General features: G+C 39.2%; 1 protein-coding gene across 2 annotated transcripts; it reads left to right on the plus strand.

Moving 5' to 3' along the window:
• The first annotated feature begins 294 nt into the window (after positions 1-294).
• Positions 295-18,404, plus strand: aldh1l1 (aldehyde dehydrogenase 1 family, member L1). Of its 2 annotated transcripts, none has more exons than XM_017697895.2 (23): positions 295-419; positions 1,284-1,429; positions 3,115-3,349; positions 3,461-3,626; positions 3,781-3,882; positions 5,015-5,104; positions 5,617-5,751; positions 8,936-9,061; positions 9,713-9,804; positions 11,145-11,292; positions 11,401-11,520; positions 11,894-12,021; positions 12,151-12,301; positions 12,470-12,540; positions 13,271-13,376; positions 13,576-13,663; positions 15,018-15,111; positions 15,214-15,313; positions 15,440-15,538; positions 16,034-16,199; positions 16,534-16,639; positions 16,748-16,947; positions 17,913-18,404. In XM_017697895.2, the coding sequence occupies exons 2-23, from the start codon at positions 1,303-1,305 to the stop codon at positions 17,966-17,968; spliced, it is 2,706 nt and encodes a 901-aa protein (XP_017553384.1). In that variant the 5' UTR covers positions 295-419; positions 1,284-1,302; the 3' UTR covers positions 17,969-18,404. The 2 variants fall into 2 exon arrangements, with proteins under 2 accessions (XP_017553384.1, XP_017553385.1); XM_017697896.2 differs by lacking the exon at positions 295-419 and adding an exon at positions 818-924.
• Positions 18,405-20,727: the final 2,323 nt, after the last annotated feature.

Genomic DNA, 20,727 nt, shown 5'->3' on the forward strand with positions numbered 1-20,727 from the left:
TCACTGGAACAACCGTGGCCCGCTCTCTTCTTGCTATCTGGGTCAGTATACTGTATTGATGTAATATTTTTTTCATTTTTGTACAATAAAACCTCCGGGTCTTACCTGACCACCTCATTCTAAAGCTCACCCTTGTGTGAGCTGTATCGAGACGCAGACAACGGGCTGGTTTTTGTTATGCATGTGAACGCAGATCAGGCGGAGCTGAATCGATACTGAACTGTTTTGAACTCATGTGTGTTGCTTGGAGACGTTGGAAGTGGCCCCGCCCCCTCCAGCTCGTTTTCAGTTGTGTAATTCGGCTGAAAGCCATTGGCGGGGCGGCGGTATTCAGCCGCAGCCTGAATAAATCGCGCCCCGATCCAACTGGAGCCCTCTCACTCTTTCACACATCAGGAGGGTCTCGGGGACGTGCGAGGGTACGTGAAGCTCTGCTTCTGCACACAGCCGAGCTGGTGCAATCGTATGGACATCTCACCTGTCACTTTTCGTGCAACTTGGACTGCAACTTTAGCGCCTTCGGGTTCATGTGCTGCAAAACGGAAGGACGTTGTGTTGGGTCTGCAGGCTGACAGCTCGCCGAGTTACACAAAGACGGACTCGACAAGTCCGACAAGAAGTGCTGGTTATGAGAATGAATGAGTAGCTGCAGTCCGCCGAGGAATTCCGAGGGCAGGCTCTTGAAGGCGGTTCAAATCCAGCTTTCGTTTCGTTTGCTCTCATATTGCAACTTGGATGTGTCACTGTAGTTAATATGAGTGCAAATATTTCTACAGCCACTCCAGTGCGCCTGAGCAGACCCCCCCCCCTTCTCTCTGATTGGGCGGGAGTTATTTAAAGACCACCCCAGGGTCTCCTTGTGTTGCCTGCGGATGAACTCCTGAAGTTCACTTGCTTGAATGGTGTCATTGAGGGTTTTCCTGAGTTGCGTTGCTTTTGTAAATAGCAAAATAACCTAATAATGTTACTAATAGTGCTGTTTAGATCATAAATGTAAACGGAAACATGTTCTTATAGAGTGGATATCGATATTCTTGTCCACGAGGACACCTAAAAAACGCATTTTTCATTCGTTAGCATTCCAGCTAGCATGCTCTGTAGCTATAGGAGGTCTTGTAAGTATGTCGTTAAAAGCCATCTGTAGTGGGAAACTGAATATAAGAAGACATACAGCATCTTATAAGAACTAACACACTAACCCATATGACCTGATGGCCTGCAAACCTGAATCCATTCGAGTGTTTCAGAGCTCTCCTCCTCAGTGTCTGTTTGTCTGTGCTCAGGATTCAGTGACTGTCCAGGATGAAGATTGCTGTGATTGGTCAGAGCCTTTTTGGACAGGAGGTGTACAAAGAGCTGAAGAAAGATGGTCATGTCATCGTTGGCGTGTTCACCATACCTGACAAAGATGGCAAAGCCGACCCACTAGGTGATTTTTTGGTTCCTGTCATATTCCTCCTCATACGCTCTTAAAAAGCTGGTTCACTGTGGGTGCTTAAGCAAAGAGAACGGTTCTATTTGGAACTATGAGTTCAGTACAGAACCAGTTTAAGCTTAAATGGTACCTTGCATGGTAAAATCGTTCTTCAGATTGATGGAGAAAGTGTTTGTATTGTTCTTTTGCAGCAAAAAGGTTCTTTTATTGTTACAAGCTTGGCATTGTAATAATTGCAGGTATAACTTTTCTATATAGCTTTTTGGTGCTATATAGAACCATATATCACATTCCCTGTCATTTCATGATGACAAGAACCACTGAAGCATGGAATAGTTTTATATCAAATGCATGGTTCTAAACAGAACCATTCCCTTTACTAAAGAACCCTTGAAAAACCAGCTTTTTATGATTGTACTGATCCTTTTATCTTGTCTTGGGCAAAGGTTTTGACTTAAGACTTGGATCTGGTGCTTGTTGTTGACAACTGAAAGATTGACGGAAAGTGAAAAAGTCTTGATCCAGTTATTGACCATGGAGTCTCACTAAAAAGCACACCCTGTTTACTGGGTTAAAGGAAGCACATTTAAAGCATATTGTTTCCACTCAGATTCTACATACTCTGTTGACAACTGAATTGAGTTATTATGTTATTAGTAATATTCTTTCCTAGTTGCTGAGGATTTTTTACCTTACTCTGTTATTTAGGGACTGGACAAAGCAGTCAACCCTTCTATACAAAAAGCAGCTGTATCTGCCACTTTTCTTTTAACAGCGTCATTTCTGGGAGCTCTTGTCATATTTATATTGATTTGTTCGTATAAAAAAAATGGAAAACTATAAGTTGTTTAACTGGAAGAAAAGATTAAATGGTTGAATGTCAAAAATAAATGCCTTTTGCATTGGTTTATTAACTACTTCTAACAAAGCTGACAGTCTGTCGTTTTTTATTTTGATTGTCACAAACTGCCAAACACATGAATAGGGCTACACACTTATGTTGTGTTGTTACTTCGATAAAGCAAATCAATATTAGTGCACCTTTAGCGTTCTGAATGTGCATGCACACTCGCTCACAAACAACCGCGCTGCATCCAATAATAAAGACAGCATGGAGCTCCTATATAGTGATAGAAACAGAAAGTTTAAGCAATCCCATTCTTATTCAGTAATAAAATACACTACAGTGCAAATTGGCTGAAGTCTTCTTAAGTTATAAAATGTGCAACAGGTGCTTGGAGATTAGAGTCCCAGCCATTTAATGAGTGAAAAAGAACAAAGCCAAAGTCTAGAGACATTAGGTCAACACTTTTAACTGTAGATTTATTATTTAGTTATAAATCTTATTTAAGAACTGAAAAGTGTTGTATAATCTGAATAACTGAGTGATCATGTTTAATAACTGAATAATATGAAACTGTTTGGTATAGTGGATAACACCACTACCCTCCATGTGGCAAACTGGGTTTCAATTCCCCAAGTTTAAAGTTGTAATCATTCTGGATAAGAGCGTCTGCCTAATGACATGAAATATAATGTTGTTATTCTTTAACTACTAGATGTTATTTTGGAAACTACTATGGTTATTAGGGTTTAAGGGGTTAAAAAAAGCCTTTCTATGAAAATTAAGTCTATTCGTGCACACCAGATGCCAATTTGAGCAAATGTGGATTCACCAGGTACTGAAGCAGAGAAGGACGGTGTGCCGGTGTTTAAGTTTCCACGCTGGCGGCTGAAGGGAAAGGCCATTGATGAGGTGGTGGAACAGTATAAGGCTGTGGGTGCTGAGCTCAACATTCTGCCCTTCTGCTCTCAGTTCATCCCTATGGAGGTGATAGACCACCCACGTCATGGCTCCATCATCTACCACCCCTCACTGCTGCCTCGCCACAGAGGGGCCTCTGCCATCAACTGGTCTGTGTGTGCATATGTGTTTATGTGCTTATTTAATGTATTCACTGGAAACCAGTGCTGTGAATGTTACTGACTGCTAACATGGCAATGTAAAAAACTGACTGTTTATAGGACTCTCATGCATGGTGACAAAAAGGGTGGATTCACTGTGTTTTGGGCAGATGATGGACTTGACACTGGACCCATCCTGCTGCAGAAAGAGTGTGATGTGGAACCTGATGACACAGTGAATACCATATATAAGCGCTTCCTGTTTCCAGAAGGAATCAAAGCCATGGTGAGAATCAGTGAAGGAAGCTAATATGTTCATAACAGCAGCATTACAGTCATTCAGCAAATGCACTTCTACAGTGGCCAATGACAGCATATGTCACAGTAGCATTAAAGTGTTATAGTACTGTTAGATTCTTATGTGTGTCTCTGTATTCAAGGTTGAGGCAGTCAGGTTAATTGAAGCAGGTAAAGCTCCCAAAATCAAGCAGCCAGAGGAAGGCGCCACCTATGAGGGCATTCAGAAAAAGGACAACGCAAAGGTTGGTGCGGTGCATTACATTAATTGTTGTTTTTGTTTTTGTGAAATTATGGGCCCTGTTTCCATCAGGCAATGGCCATGATCTACACAGTCAATGCCACATTGCCATGCCAAGCACATGAAGGTGTTCTTGGTCATTCAGATTACTTATCTTAGTGCACATCAAAGAAATGGCATACTTAAGGTGATCTTCATTACATATTGTTTTGAATTCTTGTGGACTTGTTTGATGAATCCTCTGCCATCCAAATTCAGTTACAGTACTGAGGAATGCAAGTACCGGGAATCGGTTGAATACCCAAAAATGACCTTGATGTGACCCAAATACCACAAATGCACTGGTTTGTGGCTTGCCAAAGAAAATAAATGGAAAGTACCAGTTTATTTTACCATTATTTATTTACCTTTAGCGGTTCTTCAGGGGTGAGGTTCTTATTGCCAGTACATTTTCACAAAAATCATACTACCTCGTCATGTGCTCTCTCACTTGAGTTCTATTTGGTTGCTTGAAGACTGTCCTCATTGCCCAGCACAGATCATACAGGGAATGACATGACCAAAACCAAGATCCCAATGTGTTGTAGAGCTGTATCTCATTTTATGGGTGTTTGCTGTCCGAACAGCAGAGTCTCTTGCTGTCTTCAAACGCAGACTGAAGACACATCTCTTTACACAGCACTTAAATGAGCATTGAATTAAGTATTGTTTGCAATATATTGTACTGCACTTATATATTATATTTTATTGTATTGCACTGTGTATTGTAGTTTACTTTATTGTTGAATGCACTGTGTATTGTAGTTTACTGTATTGTATTGTATTGCATTGCATGCAGTTCTGTGTTCAACGCTGTTCCTTTTTTCTGGGTATCTACATTGACTTTTGTATCTAGCAGTATCTGAGCTCAGGACTGTCTTTTTCTCTAACCTATTGGTAACTAGCAAAGATACTTTCTCAAGATAGACAAGACACTTCTTGTAAGTCACTCTGCATAAGAGTGTCTACTAAATGCTGTAAATGTAAATGTAAATATTAATATTAAGGCCCCGTGTGTAATCCTTAGCACCCTCAGTCTGTAGCCTCCAATAATGTGTTTCTAAACAAGGATGTACTCTGTGTTTGTGTTGGTGTAGATTGACTGGAATCAGCCTGCTGAAGCCATCCATAACTGGATCAGAGGAAATGATAAAGTTCCTGGAGCTTGGGCAGAGGTTGATGGAAAGGTTTGTCATGTCATGCACACACGGTATGCTTTTTATTGTGACTACAATTTAGTAGTACAGTGTAACAGGCCAGACATTTCTCAAATATGATTATGCTTATCATTTGTCTTGCAAAACAAACAGCATGATAAATCTTATTATTCACAGTTCCATTCTTTTGTCACACATAAGTGCTCACACACATACCCAGTCACATGCCTACTCCAGCAAGCGCATCCAAATATAGACCGAAATATTTGACTAAAGTAAAATATATATTGTTGGTGTCACAGCAAAACTTTACAGAAGAAAAAAAAATTCTTAATTTTGCAAGGTAATGGAAAAAGTTTTTTTTTTTTCAATTCATTTTGGCACATTTCTCTTTGGTCCAATTTAACATGTTGTAACTGGCATTTTTTTCAAATTCTATAAAAAAAAAAAAACAGAGATAGAAGGTTTTGTTTCGACAGTGACAGTATGCCTTAGTAATAGTCGTAGTAACTAAGTCGTCTCCACTCTGTTCTCCCTGATAGAATGTCACATTTTATGGTTCTACATTGGTGGATAATGGTTCCACCACTGGTCAGCCTCTGGAGATCCCCGGGGCAAGTCGGCCAGGCCTGGTCACCAAAAATGGCCTGATTCTGTTCGGCAATGATGGCAAGACGGTGAGGACACCCATTCAAGAGGAATTAACATCAAACTCTAGACTTATAATTCAGTAACTGCTAGAAATTAATTAGTTACAATCTATAGTTACTTTAAAAGAGTGGTGAAATAAAGTGGGTGTGAGTCTTTAAGGTTTAATGGGTCAAAAGAAGTAATTTGTTGTTATTATCTTTTCAGAGAATTTGAATTAAGGCTCAGGTAACTCTTTCATTCAAGAAGAATGTTGCTTTGTCAGAAGAGCATTGTGCATTATGCACACATTTCCGACAAGACCTAAAAGTACAATAATGCATATGAGAATAACAAAAGGTTTAGAAAGACAAACAAGTGCATCTCAGATGTATTCCTACAAATTTAGCCATTGCAACATTGCAAATGCTGTTTCATTCAGAGGAGTAAAGTGTTGTGTTCTCATTTCTCCTGAATTAGAGATCACAGTTTTGTCTCAGCTCATCAGGCCATAAAACTCCATTCAGGCCCCATTCTGACCAGCCTGGCTGAGTGGAGGGGTCAGTATATGAACTGGCTGTTCTTGCCTTTTCTACTTAACTGGCTCAAAAGATCTTTTGTTTTTAGATTACATAATCACCCTCTAATAGATCAACAGAAACACATAGAGAGAGATTAGAAAGGAAGAGAGGATAAAAGGAGAAAGTAAACAAGTTACAACGTTAGCTAATGAAAAATAATTTTCCCAATATCAAAGAGGGGCAAACCATATTTTTGGTCATACAGGAGATGCAGCTAATAAGAGACAAAACAATGTGAGCCAATGGCCGTGCTCGTAGGTGGAGTTTGAGGTCGTGTAGTAAGTGTACTGCTCCCCCTATTGATCAAACTTTATAGTGTTACAGTTACAACTACTGGACAGAATAAAATAAACACCTTCAACAACTTCTTAGTTTTTTGATCAAAGGATAGAATGATGTGATTGTGTGGAGTCATTATTTTTTCTAAAATAACATGTAGCCAAAATACTGTGCTATTGCAGTGTGTGAGATGCTTTTGCACTAGCTGTGTTTTGTATTGTATATTTTTGGGTGGGTTTAGCAGTATAAAACAAAAAGCCTAATAAAAAGCCTAAATATAAGTGTATTTAAATAGAACATGACATAGTTTCAGCATTTATTTATACCAATGTGGATGTAAAATAATTACTGCATGTGCACAAATTATTGTTTCTATTTGTATTCTAGAGTATTATAGTATTTAGTACAGGGAGATTCAGTGGAAAATGGCCCCAAATATTCTGTAATAACTCTTGCTAGGATGAAGCAATCTGAACAAAACAATATGCAATGAGGTCCTCAGTGTATGGAGCTTTGATTAAGCCAGTATGCCCCTGTGTCGGAGCAACGAGGTGGGTGCCGGACAGCTGTCGTGACATTTTAACCTCCGTTTGCAACTTCCGGGTGCAGACCCCCGCCCCCCTTTATGTCTTATTTCCTTTGCGGTTTATGTCCCGCTTGGTGCGGGGTCCACTTTTTGGCATCCACCGCTTTTTGGGTCGCCCTCTTGGCCTGTTGCCACCCGGGTCCATTCGCAGGGCCCTTCTGGCCACAGACTCCTCCTCGCTGCGGACAACATGGCCATACCATCGGAGCCTGGATTTGCGCATCTTGTCTGTGATGGGTGCCACGCCCCATCTTTTCCTGGTGTGCTCGTTTGTCAATCTATCCAGGTGGGTTAGACCCAAAGGCCACCTGAGCATCTTCATTTCCATGGTATTCATGGCCTGCTGGTGTTTGGTTGTGGCTGGCCCACAGGGCGTACCACCGACTTGTAGATTTTGGCGTTCTATGCCGTTCTCGTCTAGCCGGTCTTTCCAAGCCTGCATCCGAGTCTGCAGCGCCAAGCAGTCCCCCGTTTCGCTGAGGCCAATGTCATCTGCGTAGACTAGACTCCATGGGTGCGGTGTTTGCAGGTCAGCCGTCTCAGTATCCATGAAGAGGATGAACAGTAGGGGGGAGAGGGCCGATCCTTGGATGCCGATGGTTATCGGGAAAGTTGGCGATGTTCCTATCGAGCATCTGACCACTCAAAGTAGGTTGGCCATCGTTGGAGGATATCCTTAGGGTTCCGAAAAACTTGTCCATCGGGACCCTTGATCTGCACAACGTGGTTCGTGTCGAGGTCTAGCAAATCTGTAGATGTTGTTTGCTCCTTCGGGGGTGTCTAGCTGGTCGTACATGTCTTGGTAGTGTCGGCTCTTTGCGGATGCTACCGCTCGTTTATCTGCCAAATTAAGTAAGCGGTACTGACTGAAATCTTCAGGCATCTGCGTGTGCCACCAGGTCTTAAAGGCCAGCTTCTTTGCCTTTATTGCCTCTTGAACCTCCTCGTTCCGCCACCACACTTGCTTGTCGATGTACCTTCTTCCCAGCTTCGTCGAGCCAACGACCTCTTCCACCACTTCTTGGACACGCTTGACCATCTCAACCCACATGTCCTCAACGGGTTGGTTGTGGTCCACTGATATAGGCTTGAGTGCTGCCAAGAGCCGTTTCTTGTACTCTTTCCATTTCCACCACTTGATGCGCTTCGGTCCAGTCTGGCGTTTGGGCGATTTCGGTTTAGCAATCTTGGTGTCCATGACGAGGAGGCGGTGCTGAGGGCCACAGACTCAGATGGTATGACTTTGGTGTTGGTCACCAGTTTCAGGTCCCGCGGCCGGAACATCCAGTAGTCAGTCTGGGTTGCATGGTCGCCGCTGCTGTAAGTGACCAGATGCGATGGCTGCTTCTTGAAGAATGTGCTGGCGATGGCCAGGTCGTGAGTTTCCGCACAATCCAGGATGCGTTGGCCTTCGTAGTTCCGATCACCAAGGCCCCGTCCGCCATGGCATTGTGGGTAACCGTCTCTGTCCGCTCCCACATGACCGTTCAAGTCAACTCCAACCCCGTCCCCCCGGAGATCACTTCCAGCATTGCATGTAACACAATCAATTACATATATCACAAGATATGTAGCAGATTTTTTTTGTTCAGATTGCTTCATCCTAACAGGCGTTACAGCAGAATATTCTGAGCTTCTTTTGAGTGAATCTCCATAACATTGGAGTTTTGTTAGTTAGCTGCAAATCAAGCATTTTTTTCAGGTCCATTTTTTCAGATCCAGAGCCATTCTTACTAATCGAGGCAAGTGTTTATTCTCAGTATTAAATGCATGTGTTTGTGTGTGCAGTTGCTGGTGAAGAACCTGCAGTTCGAGGATGGGAAGATGATTGCAGCTGCTCAGTATTTTAAGGCCGGCTCCAGCACTGCAGTGGAGCTGACAGAGGAGGAGAAGAGCTTTGCTGAGCAGATGATGGTCAAACACTACTTTCACACTATTAACCTTCACCTAATCATATAATACACTCAATATTTCACCATTTCACCTATTCAGTGCAAAAATAAATGTTATTTTAAGTGTAAGCTTTTCGCAAATTATTACACAGCACCTAATCACAGCTATTTGAGTTGATCACAGTTCTTTTCTATAATTGTTGAACTGAAATACAATAGGATAAAATACACCAGTGTTAATTTATTATTTATAATAATCTCAATAAACAATTTTCCAACAATGCATGGTCGTTTGTTAGAAATAGTGCTTGGTTACCAAGCAACATAACAAGCACAGATTATTCTACAAATAATACAATGTTTTTTGGTACATTATGATAGAGCTTAACTTATGTATACAGTCACGTGTACCACTACTATCAATTTCAGACAAATCACTAATCTGTGTTATCTTTCTCCTTCCTCTTTGTACTATTTGAATAAGGGAAGATGCAACGTCATTGACCTAGATTTGCTTGGCACATATATTGTTGGCATTCATTGATGCTCCTGATGCCAGATTTTCAATCAGAAGTCATGAGGGGAGCAGCACGTCAGTTGATGTTTCCAGAATGGTTTAATGCAGGTCTTTGTCTTCTACAAGATAACTCAGTGTGTTTTTGTGTGTATACAGGTGGTGTGGAAGAGTATTTTGACTAACGTAGAGAAAATTGATGACTCTACTGACTTCTTTAAGTCTGGAGCTGCCTCAATGGATGTTGTCAGGTAAACAACATGTCAGGTTGGCATGTGGCTAGTATAGTGTGGTGGGTAATACCTCTGTAGACTGTAGACTGGGATTCAATCCCTGCCTGGGTAAGTATCCTATAACATACCAATAAGAGTCCTTGGGCAAGACTCCTAACGCTACCTTCACTTACCTGTGTAAAATTATCAAATTGTAAGTTGCTCTGGATAAGAGTATCTGCCAAATGCCGTAGATGTGAACACAACCACAATTAGACTTAGCATAAGGTCTTTTCGAAATAAAAGAAGTTTACACGGTTTCATTTATATCCCAAATGTAATTAATACACCAAGACAAAGTAAGACAGTGTCTAGTCTCTAATGGAAAATGTTTCAGTTTTACACTGCAGATACAAGGCCAATGTAGCTAACAGGCTATAGAGGATATGACGGAAACAGATCCCTCTCCCTCATCAGAATTGTGTTTTATACTGGTAAACTGTTTAGTTTACTAAATTACAGTAAAAATGTGTTCATCACTAAATGCATTTTGACACTTTTGATAGTAAATGCATTAAGGTCTTTCTTTTCACCTGTACAGAACTGCTGTTTTTACATTGTTTCTCCAAAGAGTCAAGAGAGTATACTTCTTAGCTTCTTATTAAGTGAATCTTCACTAACATTATCTTTGGCTTAAAAAGAAGCTTGCAGTAAATGTGGATATAATTTTAGCCAATGTCATGATCTATAATAGTCACTGAAATTCTATTTTACAATGTGGACACTTAGAGAACAATGGTCCACATCCATAACAGTGCCCTAAAATGCATATTGAGATCCATTTTGGACACAGAGACCAGACTCAGGTTTATAACACTGTATAACATGCTGTTATCCATTAAAATGTACAAAAGTATGGACAATGTTTTTAACATGACTGCTACTGCTATTTCCCTAGCAATCAGACACACCTTTGTGCATTTTCACATGTAACATTATGTTATATAAAATCTGAAACACTGCAGTAGTTCCATTTTACATGAACACCATTTGACAGACGCTCTTATCCAGAGTGACTTGCAGTTTGATCATTTTACACAGGTAGGCAAAGGTAGTGTTAGGAGTCTTGCCCAAGAACTTTTATTGGTATGGTGAAAGCTGCTTGCCCAGGGAGGGTGAGGTTCGGGAGTTGAACCCTAGTATACAGCAACAGAAGCAACACTACACTATACCAATCAGTAGTGGCCATCAACTTGTACATTTTGTCTATACTTCTTTCCATTTTTATAGAAAACAGTATGTAATTCCATATAATTTCTCTTTCTCCATTTTTCTCTCTGTTGTACTTTCCCCCCTTCCTGCTCTCTCTTTCTATGCAGGCTGGTGGAGGAGGTGAAGCTGAGGGCCAGTCAGCTGCAACTACAAAATGAGGATGTCTACATGGCGACAACATTTCAGGAGTTCATCCAGATGTGTGTGAGAAAGCTGAGAGGGGAGGACGCTGAGGAAGAGCTCATCGTTGACTATGTGAGTGTTTAACATTCAGCCAGACTAAGGAGTTTTTGAGTCATGTGGGCAGTAGCTGCTGCTCCACATACAATAAATACAAATGCCCTTTAAACCCATGTGTTCCAGGTGGAGATGAACACGAACAACATGACTATCCAAATGCCTCACCAGCTCTTTATAAATGGAGAGTTTGTGGATGCTGAGGGAGGAAAGACCTACAAGACCATTAACCCCACCAATGGAGAGGTACACAGAGAAAGTACATTGACTATGTGGAATTAAAATTCCATTACAGATGAGCTGAAGGAACTGTTGTATAGCCTGAGCAATGAGGCTGCAGTCTTAATGTCTGTGAATAGAATAGCTCCAAGTTCATAAACGCTCCAGTTTCACTGTAGATAAAGTTTAGTGTCATAATCGTTCATTAAAATGGTCTTTGTCTGCTGACTTTGGCCTTCAAGCCAAAGTTCAGGGAGCTTGGATTGATATCAATATTTGTCTTTTGTATGATTCATATTTAAATTTTAACTTGGCTACTTCTCATTTATTGTCACAGTGCATATTTAATCTCTCTATCTCTCTCTCTCTCTCTCTGTCTCTCTCTCTCTTTCTTTTGTAGCCAATTTGTGATGTATCTCTAGCTCAGATCTTGGATGTGGAGAAGGCTGTGGCAGCAGCTAAAGAGGCTTTTGTGGAAGGCGAGTGGGGCAAGATGAATCCCAGAGATAAAGGCAGACTTATCTTCAAGTGAGAGAATGCACTCTTAATATAAAGACTTCACTTTTAATATGAATTAGTTATGGCTATTGTTATGGACTTTGATATGTATAAGTGTTCCAATAAAGGATACCAATAGTTGCTGTTATTCAACTCTAGGCTGGCAGATCTAATGGAACAGCACCAGGAAGAACTGGCCACTATTGAGGCCATAGACTCAGGAGCTGTCTACACGCTGGCCCTCAAAACCCACGTTGGCATGTCCATTCAGACATTCAGATACTTTGCTGGTTGGTGTGACAAGATACAGGTGTGTGTCTTTTTCAAATCAGGATCCCACACTAAAATAATCACTTTTGGGCAAGACTGAACTACATTCTCCTTCCTCTGTCACATGATTAAATTGTAAGTTGCTATTTAAAAGAGTGATGATGCATTACCATGATGTGTCTAAATTGCTTTGTTTCTTCCTCTGCAGGGTTGCACCATCCCAATCAATCAAGCTCGCCCCAATCATAACCTCACCTTCACTAAGAAAGAGCCAATCGGGTAAAACTTCCACTATTTCTGACCGAAGACACTCCAACATTGCTTGTATCAGAGACATGTGATTAAAAGTCTTAGTATTAATCTTTATGGAACTAATATGTAAGTTTTGTAGTTATGAAAGTGAAGAATTGAAGACTGGACGGGACCTGCCAACACATCTTTGTAATTTAAAGGGCCCATATTATGGAATATCAGTGTTCCTTGTTTTTATGTATCTATTTATTTTTTTATTTTTATTTTTTAAAGTTTAATGTAGCATGTAAGCGTTGTTAAAGTTTCAAAACTCAGTCCTCAGTCCATACAGTCCATGTATGGAAACTAAGCTATAAAGGCAGCCTGTTTAGAATTCATTGTTTTTGGGAAGTCATGAAAACCAACAAATATGTCCATCTATTCAGCTGCACACATTTATGCTCAAGTTTAGAAGAACGCTTTAGCGCAGAGTGCTTCTGAAAAAAACACAATACAGCAGATGTCATTTATATATGTCTTAAAGGCACAGTAACAAAAACAGTCTGTAATTAAGGGGTAAAGAGAGGTTTGGAAAAGATGATGTAAAAAATTTCAATTAAAAACATTTTTTAATCATTCAAAATTAGCTAAAAACATAGTATTATTAAATAATTTAATTAGGACATGTCTGAATCAAGTGCTTTAGCATTCATGCTTTAGCATTTAATGTTTTTGTTTGAATTTGTTTGAACAATATATTCTGTTTGTCTATGTAAAGTGTGTGTGCCATTGTGATTCCCTGGAATTATCCTCTGATGATGCTGGCATGGAAAACTGCGGCCTGCCTGGCAGCTGGCAACACTGTGGTACTGAAACCTGCACAGGTCAGGAGTGAATGAATCTAAGCTCCTAATGTCAGTTTGCTTAAGTGCTTATAACAGCAGTGCTTGCATGCTCCCATACACATCCCGACACACTGATAAATCTGGATAAAGCTGAGATTTGTGTGTGTGTGTGTGTGTGTGTGTGTGTGTGTGTGTGTGTGTGTGTGTGTGTGTGTGTGTGTTAAATGTTGAACTCCAGGTGACCCCTTTGACTGCACTGAAGTTTGCAGAGTTGACCGCAAGGGCAGGGTTCCCTAAAGGAGTGATCAATATTCTGCCTGGATCAGGTGTGCTTAAGGGTTTTTTTTGCAAGTGCTTCCTTTCATGTTGGTTATTTAAAGTATTTGGCATTTAAGGATTTTTTTTTGTCTTTTCATTTTTAACACTCAGGCAAATTTATTGGCACTATAACAATTTGTACTATTCACTTTGAAAACAAAAATTGAAATAATTTGGCCCTGAAATATAAATGTTTATTGTTTCATTAGTTGGACTTAAATAATACAATTTATTTCATTATTTTTTAAATTAGTTTGAAGTACTATAAATACTATACATAAATACTATACTGATAAAAAAAGTCTCAAAACATGCCGTTCACTCTTTAGGCCATATCCTGTTAATATGTTTTGCGTTTAACCTTAGAATTTTGAGTTATTTTGAGATAAGACAACACTTTTACAGTGTATAAAGAAACTAAGCTGCAAGAACCCTGTTTATTTAACCCTGTTTAATTCTAAGGAATAAAGAGGGGTTGGAATGTCGTCATGTAAAATGATTTTCCAGCCGTTTTTGTATGATAGGACATCAGAACGAAGACAAAAGGGAGGATATGAAACATGTACAGTCAATCAGCTTTAATGCAACATTAACACATTTTCACTATACTTTCAGTTTCCTTTGGAAAACGACTGAAAAAGATCTCAATATTTTGACCCTTTCCTGACCTTTATGTTTAATTGCTTTTATTGGCTTTACAAAAAAGCTTAGTGGGTTTTTTGTTTTGTTTTTCAATAAGTTGAGATCTGCTACCCTCTAGAGTTTAATTGCAGCCCTAATCTAGTATGCCTGATTGAGCTAATCAAGAGTTTTAGAAACATTATTAGAGCCATGTTACCAGAACAGTGTTAGATTAAGGCTGAAACTGCACTCTGTGGGTAAATAGCTCTTTAGAATCAGGGTTTGGCACCACTATATGTGAATGGTCAGTTTTATTATCTTTCTAAAACCGTTTGGAATTTAATTAATGCCATTAAATAAGGGACTGTGTGCTTTAAACCACAGCCATTCAAAAGTTTGAAACCAGTGTTTTGTTTTCGGTAATATAATAATGTTTTGTTGCAGTAATAATGTTTCAGTAATAATGTTTTGTTGCAGATAAATGTGTAAAATGATTCTAATATGTTAGCCCTGTGCAACAGGTTTCACATAATTAACATATTAGACATATCCAGAATGATGAAATAGCATTAAGGATTAAACTAAAATACAATAAAAAATTAGTGATCAAATCTCAAGATAAATAAGTTTGAAGCTTATTGTTTAATATTTTTTTAATATTAAATATAGCATAATATGTCAAAAATTATGAATGTTGCAACGATTCCAACTTTTGAGTGATGATGTGTGGACATACTTCAGGCTCTCTAGTTGGCCAGCGGCTGTCAGACCACCCTGACGTGCGTAAACTGGGCTTCACTGGCTCCACTGAGATTGGCAAACAGATTATGAAGAGGTGAGAGAACTCTGACCCATTCATAGAAACAGTGTGCGTGATATCGCTGAACTTAAGACTTATTGACCTTTTTTTACTGCTGTGTGTGTTTGTGTCCTGCAGCTGTGCAGTCAGTAATGTGAAGAAGGTCTCTCTGGAGCTGGGTGGTAAATCCCCCCTCATCATTTTCAGTGACTGTGACTTGGACAAAGCAGTCAGAATGGTACCTTTCAGTATGCGTCTTACAGTTCATGAATGTGTGAATGTTATTCTAGTGCATCATATGCTCTGATAAGACTGATAAGACTGAACCAGATTCTTCACGGTTACTGTCTCTCACTCTGTGCAGGGGATGAGTTCAGTGTTCTTCAACAAAGGCGAGAACTGCATCGCTGCAGGCAGACTGTTTATAGAAGAATCTTTGCATGATACTTTTGTCCATAGAGTGGTAAGTTACATGGGAATAAAGATATAAATTTTAAAGCAGCATTTCCTTTAATATTCACAATTCTCCACATTGTTAGATAATGCATAGTAATTCACATTTGTAGTGTTGTGATGCTTAAACTGTGCAATAGTATCATAGTTCGTAGTTAATTTAACCCAGCCAAATGACCTTTATGAGGCTTTGCTTTCAGCTAGAACCATTGGTTCCCAGCCTTGTCCTGGAACGCCCCTGTCCTGCATATTTTTCTGAACCACCAGAAATACGCCTGATCCAATTAATCAGCTAATTAACAAGCTTTTGGGTAGTTGTAGTGGGTGTGATAGACCAGGTAAAACATTAAAATGGGCTGGGCAGGGGTTTTCCAGAACCAGGATTGGGAACTGTCTAAACAATAGAGTTGGTGTAACGCCATCTCCTCAGTGACCACTCACTGTTGTGTGATTGTAATAACTGGAAGCATGTTAGAGATTGTAACAGAATGCTGTATCTATGTAGGTTGAAGAGGTGAAGAAGATGAAGATAGGTGACCCACTGGACCGTTCCACAGACCACGGACCCCAAAACCACAAAGCCCATCTGGACAAACTGGTGGAGTACTGTGAAAAAGGGGTCAAAGAGGGTGCCAAGCTTGTGTGTGGAGGGAAACAAGTCAGCCGCCCAGGTGTGTGTGTGTGTGTGTGTGTGTGCGCCAAGTTAAGCCATCAAAGCATAACTCACCATAATTAAAGAATTGCTGTAATGTACTTAAGCACATAGCACAACAATTGAGACATGAAGATTCATCCAAACATTTCACAATACATTCAACCTGATTCACGTCATTGAATTTATACAGTTTGATGAGATGGAATAGCAGTTATAGGTTAATGAACTGTATTGCTATGTCGGACCCTTTGCTATATTTAGATTCCTTTTCATTAATTTTTTCTTTTATGTGGCACCAAATAAAATGTAGAAAAAGTAAGGAAATATTTGATTTTTTTTCCTGCTCTCAGGTTTTTTCTTTGAGCCCACTGTGTTTACTGGTGTGCAGGACCACATGTTCATTGCTATTGAGGAGTCATTCGGTCCTGTCATGATAATCTCCAAATTTAAGGATGGGTGAGTACAAGTCATCTGCTGCCACCTGTACTCTGCAGACTACAGCTCCACTGTTATCCTCCATACTCTCTCTCTCTCTCTCCTCTCTCTCCTCTCTCTCTCTCTCAGTGATGTAGATGGAGTGCTGCAAAGGGCTAATGCTACAGAGTATGGTCTGGCCTCAGGAGTTTTCACCCGGGACATCAGTAAGGCTCTGTATGTCAGTGAGAGACTTCAGGCTGGAACAGTGTTCGTCAACACCTACAACAAAACCGACGTCGCTGCACCCTTCGGTGGCTTCAAGCAGTCAGGCTTCGGCAAAGATCTGGGTAAGACATGACCTAAATTAATTAGATGTTATGACTGATGATATGTTAGGGATGGTTCGATTATTTGTTTAATAATGGATTCATGATTCAAGACATGTAGTTTGCAATTTTACAAAATTTACAAATTTACAAAAGTTTATTACATTTACATTTTTGCCTCAATGTGCAGTGTAGACCTGTAGAGAATGTGGGCACACAAGCAGCAGATTTTGTGCCTGTCAGTTAAATGACTAGTGAAGTAATCCAGGGGTTATTTTGATAATTAATGAAAATATTTATCTGCTCTTATGAAAGGCCAAACAACAAAAATGATGTGAACTGAGCAATAACATACTCTATAAACAGAGCCTTTCAAAGATTCCACTGAGAAAGACAAAAAGGAGGCCTTTAAAAGGAAGCTGTTTAATTTGAACATCATTAAATAAAACACTTACTTACTGTACATGCAATTTATAGCAGCAAAAAAAATACATTTTACTTTACATGAAAATGTAAATAGGAATATATGTTCATGCTGAGATCCCATTGGTGTGAGTGTTCTCTCTTTCAGTGATAAGTGACTTGTGTGCTAGTAGCTCCCACTTGTGGAGGATCTGCTGAACAAATCTTTAAAATGACCTGCCCATACCCAGTCTGTCATGCAAATGAACTAACTACTAAATCAATTTATTAAGAATGTATGTTTTAATAGATTATGTCTTTAATTTGATTATTCAATTTTAATCAAGTAATTCTGACAGCCATAGTTCCTGTTACTGCAACAGTTAAAACAATGTCAGTTTTCAAGTGCAACTATATATTAAGAAATTGTGAGAAATTTGTGCATCGTTTTATAGATCAACTGTGTCCAATCATACATATAAAACAAAAAGCTAAATCAACTGAATGGTCAGTTACAGGTCACCTCTCATGCCAGCTGTGTGCAATAAACCAATGTTATATATATATATCTTTTTCTTCAACAGGTCAAGAGGCTCTCAATGAGTATCTGAAGACTAAAGCTGTGACAATCGAGTACTAAAGTGCCTAGATGATGCTTCAGTAAACTGTGACAGTGAACATAATGGATGAAGGGAGTTTGACTGTGCTAATCTGTCTGAACACTACTGACACAGAGACCTAATGATGAAATGTGACTACTTAACTGCTCAAATGCTGTAGCACAATCTTCACATGAATCAAACTGTAGCAGTATGTATTTCACTGCACCTCAATTTTAATGGAGCCTTTTATTACCCTTGTAGTATTTGTATTTTGACACATTTTAATGCTTTTAGCCATGGTTTCATTTTGTAATGTTCTATACTAAAGACTGAAGAAAGCAGAGGTATAAAAATTCATGTTGCATACATTGAAATGAATGTTCAGAAGATTGTATGACCACTGCCATTTCTAATGCAATAATGTATTTCAGTCACGTGCCAGAAAAAAGAATAAATTCAGTCTATTAGATTCTTGTGGGGTTATTATTAGTGTGGTTTTTGATTGTCTATACATTTTGCCTCCGCAGAAAATAAAACAAATGAAAATGTTAAATACTACTAACTAGTAACATCAAGGTCATTAATGGTTTCATAGTCATTTGTTGTGTCCTGAGGTCTGTGTTTTTTTATTCATTTAAATACTGCTATATTTGGACATCAAACCAAAAATGGCAAATGAGTATGGCAAAGTTCAGGGCCTGGCTAAGCCCTCCCAGTCACTGCTGTCCAGTGGATGAGAAATAGCATGTAGAATTCTCTTAGACTGTGGACAGGCAGTGTGTTCTGGAGTCGTACGTAACAGTTAATGGATTACTGAACTCTGGAAGATCATTTTCTTCATAAAATATCTAAAGAGACTCTAATAAAGCTCTGCATAGGATTCTATGCTAATTCATTCCTGCATTCCTACAAGAGCGGTATCCACTGGCCTCAGGACAAGGGGAGTTTGAAGGCATTGAGGCTTTGTGAAATGCTTGAGATGGACTCAGATACTTGTGTCTGAAGATGGCTGTGTTAACTGCAGAGTCTTCCTCAGTCATTCTTCAGCAAGTGGTCATTCCTTTTCTGCTTGCTGGACTGGGAATGGTCATTGCTGGAATGGTGTTAGATGAAGTGCAGGTTAGTTCTGAGTGTGCATTTGTTTTTATTAATTTGTTTGAGTGCTTTATTAATTTGTTTGAGTGCTTTTTCTTTCCATGTGTACAGGCCAAATGGACACGTGTAAGGAAGTATGCTGATGTTTTTTTAGGGACTGAACACTAGGTGTCATGGTGACCTTGACATGCAATGTAACCATGTGACTCTGTTCATTCTGTCAAACTGCTGTAAAATGTAGGCCCCCTGACTTTCTCTGATAATTGTATGCATCTAACAGACAATTAATACTTGCCAAATTGCTTATATTTAAGAAGTTATACTGCTGAGAAGGGGAGATCATAAAATGATCTGACTTGCATCCTTTGACAGTCAGAGCTGTACTGATAAAATCACTTTGTAAAAGAATATAAAATGAGAGCTGTACTGTGACGCCACATAACGTGCACTGCATTCTTATCTCAACCTTTTTATTAATCCCCCAATTTAAACTCAGTAAGGCAGCAGAGCAACTCTCGGAATACTAACGTGCCAACCTCAAGGCATCATAGTGAGTCAGATATGCATAATTCGTAGCAACGCTAGGATAATCTTTTGATGAATAGGATTTATTTAGCTGTGCTTATAAAATTGTGTTACTATATCTTACTCACTGAATTTAAATGTGCCAAAACATGTAAAGCGCCTATAAGGTTTATGGTGCTTTGAGCTATAAAAAACAATGGATTCCACAAGATGTGTTTTTATGTTATGTGTGGATAATGCAGACCTGCATGTATGTGCACCTTAGCTTCTGTGACTCTGTTCTGCTTTTATTGTTTAGGTTCAGCTGCTATCAAAAGCCCACATAAAAAAATGAAATTAAGCAAAAGATGAACCTTGAAAATATAAAATCTTCAAGTGTAGGTGAATGTAACTGAGTAAATGGAACTGGTTAGTACCCATATATGTAGAGATAACAGATCTAAAGTAGCAAGTAAGCTGAATTTATATATATATATTTTTTGGATAAAAATAATAAATATCACTTGTGAGGTCATTCAGTCAGATGGAAGACGCCTCTAATTTCTAACTAAAGAAATTAAAGAGAAACTCCACTGTTTTTCAACACTTCTGTATAAGTAAATGATTAACATGTCAACAAAATTGTCCAGAGCAGTTTGGTGTGAAATGCTTTGTTTCGCAGAAACTTTTAGAGTCCAAATTGCTCACAGAGGCGGTGATAGGAACCAGACATCTGAGGAGTTTAACGCCTCTAAAACTCCCTCACAGAAAGAAAATTATTACATTCAGGGGTTATGAATGCTTTGTCTGCTGTCTGAGACATTGCTTTAGATTAGTTTCCAGGTTTGGGTCTAAAACATATTTTAATAAATTTAGTTTAATCCACTCATGGTGGAGGGATACATGAGTGGTGTCTTAAGGCAAAATAAAAGTCCCCAAATGAAACATTTTTTAAAATAATAACTGACAATAATAACTGACCATTCAGTTGATTTAGCTTGTTGTTTAAGCGTATGATTGTGCACGTTTTATAGATCAACTGTTTGATCTATGACATTTCTAAATATAGAGTTGCACTTAAAAACTGACATTTATTTAACTGTTGCAGTAACAGGAACTACGGCTGTAGGAGTTACTTGATTAAAACTGAAGAATCAATTTAATAGAAATAATCTATTAAAACATACATTCTCAATGA

Source organism: Pygocentrus nattereri, chromosome 26 (assembly GCF_015220715.1).
Source record: "Pygocentrus nattereri isolate fPygNat1 chromosome 26, fPygNat1.pri, whole genome shotgun sequence".
NCBI lineage: Eukaryota > Metazoa > Chordata > Actinopteri > Characiformes > Serrasalmidae > Pygocentrus > Pygocentrus nattereri.

Excerpts from the sequence above, each read along its gene's own strand:
- aldh1l1 (XM_017697895.2), top strand. The coding sequence starts at position 1,303 with ATGAAGATTGCTGTGATTGGTCAGAGCCTTTTTGGACAGGAGGTGTAC. Across the intron at positions 5,752-8,935 it reads TCGGCAATGATGGCAAGACG|TTGCTGGTGAAGAACCTGCA; the intron begins GTGAGGACACCC and ends TTGTGTGTGCAG. Across the intron at positions 12,541-13,270 it reads ACTAAGAAAGAGCCAATCGG|TGTGTGTGCCATTGTGATTC; the intron begins GTAAAACTTCCA and ends GTCTATGTAAAG.